Consider the following 10,726-nt stretch of genomic DNA (forward strand, 5'->3'; position numbering starts at 1 on the left):
ATGACCTCTGCACACCCCAGTCCCCCTTCACCTTTCGTATTAAGAAGCAGCAGCCTGGGGCTCTCACCAGAAGCAAAGTCTGGCACCATGCTTCCTGTACAGCCTGCAGAACAATGAGCCACATAAATCTCTTATTCATAATTATGCATTACTGTATTAGTCTGTTCTCACACTGCTAATAAAGACATACCTGAAGCCGGGCATGGTGGCTCAAGCCTGTAATCCTAGCACTTTGGGAGGCCGAGGTAGGCGGATCATTTGAGTTCAGGAGTTCGAGACCATCCTGGCCAACATGGTGAAACCCTGTCTCTACTAAAATTCCAAAAATTAGCAGGAAATCGCTTGAACCTGGGAGATGGTGGTTGCAGTGAGCCAAGATCTTGCCACTGCACTCCAGCCTGGGCAAGAGTGAGACTCTGTCTCAAAAATAAATAAAATAAAATAAAATAAAATAGTAAAAAAGACATACCTGAGACTGGGTAATCTGTAAAGGAAAGAGGTTTAATGGACTCACAGTTCCACATGGCTGGGAAGTCCTCACAAATCACGGCAGAAGGCAAATGAGGAGCAAAGTCACGTCTTACATGGCAGTGGGCAAGAGAGCATGTGCAGCGGAACTGCCCTTTACAAAGCCGTCAGATCTCCTGAGACTTATTCACTACCATGAAAACAGTATGGGGGAGACTGCCTCCATGATTCAATTATCTACACCTGGCCTCGGCCTTGACCCATGGGAATTATTACAATGCAAAATGAGATTTGGGTGGGGACACAGCCTAACCATGTCAATTACCCAGCCTCAGGTAGTCCTTCATAGCAACACCAACAGACTTAGACAGGCTCCAGCTCCTAATACCATCCTATGGGGAGTGAGGATTTTGACATAGGAATTTGGTGGTAGGGGAACACAAATCTTCAGTCCATAACACACCTATAACTTCAATCAGGTGGAAAGTAGCTAGTCATGGCCGGGCATGGTACTTCACACTTGTAATCCCAGCACTTTGAGAGGCTGAGGTGGGCGGATCATTTGAGGTCAGGAGTTGGAGACCAGCCTGGCCAACATGGCAAAACCCTGTCTCTACTTAAAAAAAAAAAAAAAAAAAAAATTATCTGGGCTTGGTGGTGCATGCCTGTAATCCCAGCTACTGGGGAGGTTGAGGCAGCAGAATTGCTTGAACCTAGGAGTTGGAGGCTGCAGTGAGCTTCGATCTTGCCACTGCGCTCCAGCCTGGCAGATAGAGCGATACTGTCTCAAAGACAAAAGAAAAAAAAATATGAACACCAGGCAGGGTGTGGTGGCTCCCGCCTGTAATCCCAGCACTTTGGAAGGCTGAGGTGGTAGGATCACCTGAGGTTGGGAGTTCGAGACCAGTGTGGTCAACATGGAGAAATCCCATCTCTACTAAATATACAAAATTAGCTGGGCGTGGTGGCACACACCTGTAATCCCAGCTACTCGGGAGGCTGAGGCAGGAGGATTGCTTGAATCCAGAAGGCGGAGGTTACGGTGACCCGAGATCGTGCTATTGCACTACAGCCTGGGCAGCAGAGTGAGACTCCATCTCAAAACAAAACACAACAAAACAAAAAACACCAGGGAAGCAGGGCCTCTGTGATTCACTCTCAGTGTGAGTCATTCTCATTTTTCTTCCCTGGCAGGCGAAGAACAAGATTCCCTGGACGCCTCCAGTGAGGTCAGGTGTCTGGAGGTTGCTGAGCAGCGCGAGCTCCTATTCACTGGCCTCGTGTCGGGGGTCGTCCTTGTGTTCCCCCTGAATTCCAGGCAGGATGTGATATGCATTCCCCCTCCCGAGGCCCGGAAAGCAATCCACTGCATGTCCCTGAGCAAGTGCGAGGACCGCCTGGCCATCGCCTATGACAACATGGTCCTGGTGCTGGACATCGCCCCCGGGGACCCCTGCCCGGTCATCAATGGGCCAAGGTACACCTTTTATACCCAGCTGCCCGAGACCATCTCCAGCGTGGCCATTCTGACGGACTACCGCGTGGTCTACAGCATGACCAACGGGGACCTCTTTCTTTACGAGTGTGCAAATTCCAAAGCGTTTCCCTTGGAGGCCCACAGGAGCCGAGTTGCCTGTGTGGAGGTCAGCCACAAGGAGCAGTTGGTGGTCAGCGGGTCTGAGGATGCCCTGCTGCGTCTCTGGGACCTGCAGGCACGCAAGTGGAAATTTGAGATGAGCTACACGGTGCGTGGACCTCCTCCCCATGTTCATGCTTGACCCAGGCTTTGGAAAACCAATAGATGGCCATCGTTTACTAAGCACACACCATGGGCCATCGACCAGGGTGGGACTAGGGTGAAGAAAGTGAAGCACTTGGTCAGGCGCAGTGGCTCACGCCTGTAATCCCAGCACTTTCAGAGGCTGAGATGGGTGGATCACCTGTGATCGGGAGTTCGAGAACAGCCTGACCAACATGGTGAAACCCCGTCTCTACTAGAAATACAAAAATTAGCCAGGCATGGTGTTGCATGCTTGTAATCCCAGCTACTCGGAACTTGGGAGGCAGAGGTTGCGGTGAGCCAAGATCATGCTACTGCACTCCAGCCTGACTACAGATACTCCGTCTCAGAAAAAAGAAAAAAGAAAAGTGAGGCATTTGTCTCAGGAGCAAAGTCTTATTTTGTTTTCGTTATTGATTTTTAAAGAGACAGGGACTCCACTGTCACCAGGCTGTAGTGCAGTGGCACGATCATAGCTCATTGCAGCCTCAACCTCCTGGGTTCAAGTGATCCTCCTGCCTCAGCTTGCCAAAGCACTGAGATTTCAGGCATGACCCACCAGACTGACTGCAAAGTTGAAAGGAGTACCAAAAAGCTCAGCAATGGTAGGCCAGGTGCAGTGGTTCACCCAGTACTTTGGGAGGCCCAGGCAGAAGGATCACTTGAGGCCAGGAGCTGGAGACCAGCCTGGGCAACATAGGGATACCTTATCTCTACAAAAAAAATGCAAAAATTAGCTGGGCATGGTGGTGCACACCTGTGATCCAGATACTTGGAGGGCAGAGGCGGAAGGATTGCTTGAGCCCGGATGCCACTGCTCTCTAGTCTGGGCAATAGAGCAAGGCCTATCTCAAGAAAACAAAAAACAAAAACTCAGCAATGAAGATAATTTTTTTTTTTTTTTTTTTTTTTGAGATGGAGTCTTACTTTGTCACCCAGGCTGGATTGCAATGGCGCAATCTCAGCTCACTGCAGCCTCCTGGGTTCAAGCGACTCTCCTGCCTCAGCCTCCCAAGTAGCTGGGATTACAGGTAAGCACCACCACACCCAGCTAATTTTTGTGTTTTTAGTAGAGAAAGGGTTTTGCCATGTTGTGCAGGCTGAACTCCTGGCCTCAAGTGACCCGCCCCGGCCTCCCAAAGTGCTGGGATTACAGGTTTGAGCCGCTGCACCTGGCCGAGAAGTAATATTTTAATGCAATATTTTTAAAAATCTTAAGTGAATACCAAAATTCCATGAAGAACAAAATCTCAGCAATATAGGTAAAAACTGGATCAAATCCTGCACTGGCTTAGTGCTGCTTCACTCTCCTCACCCTAATCCTGGCTCTGTGCTATTTCTTTTTTTTTTTTTTTTTGAGACGGAGTCTCGCTCTGTCGCCCAGGTTGGAGTGCAGTGGCACAATCTCAGCTCACTGCAAGCTCCGCCTCCCGGGTTCAAGTCATTCTCCTGCCTCAGCCTCCTGAGTAGCTGGGACTACACGCGCCTACCACCACACCTGGCTAATTTTTTTGTATTTTTTTGGTAGAGATGGGGTTTCACTGTGTTAGCCAGGATAGTCTCACTCTCCTGACCTTGTGATCCGTCCACCTCGGCCTGTAATCCCAGCACTTTGGGAGGCCCAGGCAGGCGGATCACCTGAGGCCAGAGGTTGGAGACCAGCCTAGCCAACATGGCGAAACCCTGTCTCTACTAAAAATACAAAAATTAGCCCTGCATGGTGGCATATGCCTATAATCCCAGCTACCTGGGTGGCCGAGGCAGGAGAATCACTGGACCCTGGAAGGTGGAGGCTTCAGTGAGCTAAGATCACGCCACTGCACTCCAGCCTGGGTGACAGAGTGAGACTTCGTCTCAAAAAAAAAAAAAAAAAAAAAAAAAAGGCCTTGTAAGTCTAGATTGGGCGCAGTGACTCGCACCTGTAATCCCAGCACTTTGGGAGGCCAAGGCAAGAGGATTGCTTGAGCTCAGGATTTCAAGACCAGCCTCAGCAACATAGCAAGATCCCATCTCTAGAAAAAAAAATTAGCCAGGTGTGGAGGTGTGTGCCTGTAGTCCCCCAGCTACTCACGAGGCTGAGGCAGGAGGATCGATTGAGCCCTGGAGTTCGAGGCTATAGTGAGCTATGATCTCACCACTGCACTCCAGCCTGGATGACAATGCAAGATTCTGTCTCTCAAACAAAACTAATAAACAAAAATGAAGAAGTTAACATGTGAACAGTACTGTTAATTAAACTGTCGACCTATGGGAATCTTTTTATTTTTACTTTTATTTATTTTTGTTTTTTGAGGCAGGGTCTTACTCTGTCACCCAGGCTGTAGTACAGTGGTGCGATCATAGTTCACTGCAGCCTCCGCCTCCTGGGTTCAGGTGATTCTTCTACCTCAGCCTCCTGTGTAACTGGGACTACAGGCATGTGCCACTGCACCTGGCTAATTTTTAAATTTTTTGTACAGACAGGGTTTCACCCACCCACCTTGGCTTCCCAAAATGCTAGGATTACATGCGTGAGCTATCACGTCCAGCCTTTATTGGAATCTTACCAGCTCTTCAATTCCTTCCTTTTCTACATTCTAGAATCCAATCCAGGATCCCATGTGCCATTAGCACATAGCTTTTAATTAAATACAATCATAGCTAACATCTGTATAAGCAAAGTAATTTAAGAAATTGAATCCCTATCAAAAAAAGAAATTGAATCCTATGGCCAGGCACGGTGGCTCATGCCTGTAATCCCAGCAGTTTGGGAGGCCGAGGCGGGTGGATCACTTGAGGTCAAGAGTTTGAGACTAGCCTGACCAACAGGGTGAAACCTTATCTCTCATAAAAATACAAAAATTAGCCAGGCGTGGTGGCACATGCCTGTAATCCCAGCTACTTGGGAGGCTGAGGCAAGAGAATCTCTCGAACCTGGGAGGCAGAGGTTGCAGTGAGCCAAGATCATACCACTGCACTCAAGCCTGGGCAATAAGAGTGAAACTCCATCTCAAAAACAAGCAAGCAAACACACACACACGCATAAACAAAAATCCCAAGAAAAAGAGAGATCATCTTGTCTGTTTTCAACAGAGTTCTTACTGCAGAGGGGTCCAATGTGCTTGCTTCTCCAAGGATGACAAGTATGTGTACGTGGGCTTAAAGGATCGCTCTATACTTGTTTGGAGTGTGCTGGACGGTGAGTCATTTTGCTTTTAGGGCAAGCTTGAGCTTCAATCTGGAGAGAAAGGCTCTGATCTGGGTCCTGGGTATTAGAGGGCCCTGCTCTGGCCACCTCTAGCTACATCCCTTAGCTTTTAGGAAGGTGTCTGCAGGCAAAGGCAAAGGGCCCACAATCCCTCTTCTAGACCCATGCTCTGGAGTTCGAGAACTCCCTACAGAGCCTTGAGTTTTTGTTAGGGCTTGCACAGGCTTCCTGCATACAGCCATCCTTCCGAGGATAGACTGTGCCCCTGCTGTATTCACTTCTGGGCTCAGGAGTAGCCATGGGGTGGTGTGGATGGAGTTTGGGTGTCTGAGCTGGTTGTGAGATGGAGCTGGGAAGAATGAGAAGAGAAGAAGGTCAAGTCACTAGTAGCAGGAGGCTGGTTACATCACTACATTCCAGCATAGAACCCTGAGGAACCCAAGAATTCTCAATCTGTTCCAAACCTTCCATGTGTTTGTGAAGGTTCCTTCATCAATATAAGAGGACACAGCATATTCTATTTAATAGTTTATTCCCTAGAATTGCAATGTTTATATATTGTGTCTTCTAGGATGTGGGTCTTATTTCATTCTTTGCCCCCAGGCCTTATAGATGTTAGAAGCAGCCTGTTTTTGATTTTTGTTTTGTGTTTTTCAGATGGAGTCTCGCTTTGTCGCCCAGGCTGGAGTGCAGCAGTGCAATCTCAGCTCACTGCAGTCTCCATCTCCCAGGTTCAAGCAATTCTCCTGCCTCAGCCTCCCGAGTAGCTGGGATTACAGGCGCCCACCACCACACCCAGCTAATTTTTGTATTTTGAGTAGAGACGGGGTTTCACCATGTTGGCCAGGCTGCTCTTGAACTCCTGACCTCAGGTGATCCACCCACTTCAGCCTCCCAAAGTGCTGGGATTAGAGGTGTGAGCCACCACACCTGGCCAGAAGCAGCCTGTTTTAACACCAACCACTTTGAAAACACCATGTCTCTTGGTCTGTTCAGTATTATGCTAAGGTCTTAGCAAGAGTTAACATTGGCTGGGTGCAGTGGCTCAAGACTGCAATCCCAGCACTTTGGGAGGCCAATGTAGGAGGATTGCTTGAGACCAGGAGTTCAAGACTTGTCTGGACAACATAGCAAGACTGTCTCTACAAAATAAAAAATAAAAAATAAAAATTATCCAGGCATGGTGATACATGCTTATAGTCCCAGCTACTCAGGAGGATAAAGTGATCATGGGAAGTCGAGGCACTGGAGATTGAGGTTGCAGTGAGCCATGATAGCACCACTGCACTCCAGCCTGGGCAACAGAGTGAGACCCTGTCAAAAAAAAAAAATGAGTTAACATTTATTGTATACTGTGTACTGTCCTTAAGTCATTTAACTCTCTCAATACTCACTCCCATTTACAGAGCAAAAACTGAGGCTCTGAGAGGCTGGCAGACTTGCCCAAGGTCACACAGGGAGTAACTACTAGGCTTAGGTTTGAAGCTGATCTGCCTGATTTCAGTACGCCTTTGTCACTCTCTTACACTGTCTCCTATAGAAAAGGCACATATTGTGTATTACCTCTTTGAACCCTTATGACACTGAGAGAAGATAAGTATCATTGCTATCCTTGTTTGACAATGAAGAAACTGAGGATCAAAGGTTAGGAGACTTGCCCAAGGTCACAAAACAAGTAAGTGGCTGAATAAATATCAGGTGGAGCCTAATAACATTGTAGTTGAATACACTGTAATCTGATACATAGTAAACTATAACACTATAATACATTGTAGTATAATATGCTGTAGCAAAGATATATATATAACTGGTATAAAGTTACAGATGGCTCAGAAGCTGAAGGTTGAGGATTGTGGCTTTAAAAGCCCATCCTGGGCCAGTTCACAACCTCTCTTTCTTCTCCTCCTTCAACAATAATATTTACTGAGCTCACTCTGGGCCAAAAACCTACACTAAACACATGACCTGCATGGTGACTTTCAATCTTAAAAATTGCCCTGGGTAGGTGTAGGTTCCCTTATCATTCCCATTGTGCAGATAAAGGAAGAGGGACTCTTTAGCATAATAAATGTCATGCCAAAGTTAGTAGAGGGCCTCTACACCCCATTTTTCTCATGTGTGTCCTTCTCTTCACCTTACAGGCACCCTGCTGACAGTCCAGTTTGTCCATGCTGTGGTAAACAGAATCATCCCAACCACTAGTGGCTTCATTGCCCCCACCAGGCATGGTTATCTGATCCGAGAGCGTTTCCAGTGCCTTTCAGCAAGAACCTCACAGCAGGACCCTCTCAGGAACTTCAAGAAGGCAGTGTGGATGGTCAAATCCAGGCAGAGAGAGGAACTAGTGGCAGCTGTGGGAGCTCCCCGGGACTTGGAGTCAGAGAGTGCCCAGGGAAATGAAACAAAATCAGACAAATGCTCACAAGTCTGCCTGATAGTGTAAAAAACAAAACAAAACAAAACAAAAAAAACCAGTGGGGGTACGGGGCTCCAATGAGTTAGCCCCATTTAATCTGGTTAAAGCAAAAAGAATATGTTTGCTGGTGTATATCTGGACCCATGGCTTCAGATTATGTGACCCAGACCTTGCCTCTTCTCATCTTTCCATTCTTCTTTTCTCTTTATCATTTTCATTCTCAGACTTGCCACCCCCAGGTTAGCAACATGGTAGCCAATATGCTGCTATCTCCAATTTCAATAGAAAAGAGAGCTTCTCTTTCCCAACAGTCCTAGCCTCAACTCTATTGGTCCCAATTGGCCCATATGCCTAGCCCTAAACTAACTGTTGTATCTGGGAGAAGGCAGAGCTCTAATTGGCTGGACTGACCCAGTGTCTACCACTGGAACTGAGAATAGAAGAGATTATTCCTGAGATGCAAATTCAGGTTCTGGTACCAGATGAAGGGGGAATAGATGAATGTGAGATATAGCAAACCACTGATGTGGACCACAGAACTTCACAGTTTATAAAGCTTTAGATGCTATCATCTGATCCTCATCACAACCCACACTTTAGGGAGGGCAGGGATTTCTGCATCTATTTTACAAATGAGGAAACTGAGCCTTGCAGAAGTAGTTATGATTTGATTCAGGTCACAATTCAAGGTGCAAGAGCTGTGAGAGCGAGCCTTCTCTCCCATTCCTGTTAGACCTCACTCCAATTTCAGTCTCTAGAGCACAACCACCTCTTCCACAGGCACCACACTCAAATGCTCACAGGAGCTAGTGATTAATCTAGATACTTCCATGTAGTTGGGTGAGCAGCAGGGAGAGATGGAGACTGGACATGTGGAAGGCAGAGATTGTGTCTAGGGTGGGTATGAGCAGCCTGACTCTAGCCCAGAATCGCCATGGCCAAACCAGCCCACTGCTGTCAGTGCTTCCAGTTGTAATAAGCAAAGCCAGAAATCCAGACTTTTATGCAAAAATATTCTGACTTTTAAAGTTGGCGATTGGTTCCATTTGTATCTATAGCGCATTTGGCATGTGCGTCTTTGGTGAATGAGCTGACTTCAGAACTCAAGCTGGCAGTAAAACAATCAACATGTTATAGTTCGTCCTTCTCTATTCCCTGGCTCCCAAACTTTTGGGATAAAGATGTGGGTTTTTAATCTTAAAAACTGGAGGCCCTTGGAAGGAGAAAGCTGCTGCTATCTCCCTGCTTTGCTTTTGAACCATCTGCTTTGTGCAAGTTCAACAGTCAAACGTTTTCATTCCACTTAAGTGGATCTTTCTTTGCCCACAGCCTTCTAAAAGCCCTTCTCAGTCTTCTCAGGCTTTTACTTTAATGCTAGGAGAGTCTAAATCTTCAGGGTGGCCATTCCTTCTCCCCTCTGTGGAATTCCCGACAGAGTCTCAATAAAAGCAACCTTAGAAACACAGGCTTTTGAGCTGAACAAGACCCTACTGCTATCTCATTCATTCGTCTTCCAAACCAGGTTTCCAAGGCAGGTTTTGGCAATTCTGCAAATGTTAGCGTCAAATTTCATTTAAAAATATTTTAAACTGTAATTTTAAGATGTATGCTTGGATATATTGGGCAGCAGCTTTTCAGGTGTTAAAGATTACTAAGGTTGGTGCAAAAAGTAATTGTGGCTTTTGCCATTAAAAATATTAAAAATAATGGCAAAAACCGGCCGGGCACAGTGGCTCACGCCTGTGGTCCCAGCACTTTGGAAGGCCAAGGCAGGCAGATCACCTGAGGTCAGGAGTTTGAGACCAGCCTGGACAGCATGGTGAAACCCTATCTCTACTAAAAATACAAAAATTAGCCAGGCGTGGTGGTGGGGGCCTGTAATCTCAGTTACTCAGGAGGCTGAGGCAGGAGAATTGCTTGAACCAGGAGGTGGAGGGTGCAGTGAGCCGAGATCATGCCACTGCACTCCAGCCTGTGTGACAGAGCAAGACTCCATCTCATAATAATAATGATGATAATAATGATAATAATAATGGCAAAAGCCTCGGTGACTCATGCCTGTAATCCCAGCACTTTGGGAGACTGAGGCGGGTGGATCACTTGAGGCCAGGTGTTCAAGAGCAGCCTGGTCAGCATGGCGAAACCCTGTCTCTACTAAAAGTACAAAAATTAGCCTGGTGTGGTGGCGTACACCTGTAATTCCAGCTACTTGGGAGGCTGAGGCAGGAGAATGGCTTGAACCTGGGAGGCAGAGGTTGCAGTGAGCCGAGATCACACCACTGTACTCCAGCATGAGTAACAGAGTGAGACTCTGTCTCCAAAAAAAAAAAAAAAAGTAATGGCAAAAACCACAATTAATTTTGCACCAACCTAATAATTTAGGATTCTTCTGCCATTTTCATTTAACTGAAGAGCGCACTTAAATTGTGAAGGGAGCCCCTGAAAAAATTAGCTACTCTTTGCCACTGCTTTTCTGTGAATCAAGGGCTTACCCAATGCAGAAGTAAAGTGGATGTTGAGACCAACTAAGATTTCATCTACAAATTCTGATTTTAAATGTCTGCGTCCATCTCAACAGCCTCAGTGAGAATCAATTTTTTTGTAGGTAAATCCTAATTTAGACATTGGAAATAACTTTTTACTAATAAAATGCTACACCAAATTATTGCTTATATTGGGGGTTTTTGCAGTGTTTATTCATTTCAGAAAGAGTTTGGCTGCTAAGAAAGTTTGACAGTTGGCTGGTCAATGCTTGTAATCCCAGCACTTTGAGGGGCCAAGGCAGGAGGATCACTTGAGCCCAGGAATTTGAGACCCCCATCTCTCCAAAAAAAAAAAAGAAAAAGAAAAAAGTTTTTTTCATTAGCTGGGCATT

General features: G+C 46.5%; 1 protein-coding gene across 3 annotated transcripts in view; it reads left to right on the forward strand.

The window, feature by feature from the left end:
- The window catches only part of NWD1 (NACHT and WD repeat domain containing 1), an 88,152-nt gene extending 77,629 nt beyond the window's left edge, over positions 1-10,523 (forward strand). Inside the window, exons 19-21 of one of the 3 annotated variants that reach the window (XM_025367720.1) lie at positions 1,663-2,213; positions 5,321-5,426; positions 7,577-10,523. In XM_025367720.1, the coding sequence (XP_025223505.1) occupies positions 1,663-2,213; positions 5,321-5,426; positions 7,577-7,878 (959 nt within the window). In that variant the 3' untranslated portion in view covers positions 7,879-10,523. The remainder of the gene's footprint in view (positions 1-1,662; positions 2,214-5,320; positions 5,427-7,576) is intronic. The other 2 variants (XM_025367721.1, XM_025367719.1) reach the window with 2 other exon arrangements.
- Positions 10,524-10,726: the final 203 nt, after the last annotated feature.

The sequence above is a fragment of the Theropithecus gelada genome, chromosome 19 (genome assembly GCF_003255815.1).
Source record: "Theropithecus gelada isolate Dixy chromosome 19, Tgel_1.0, whole genome shotgun sequence".
In the NCBI taxonomy this organism is placed as follows: domain Eukaryota; kingdom Metazoa; phylum Chordata; class Mammalia; order Primates; family Cercopithecidae; genus Theropithecus; species Theropithecus gelada.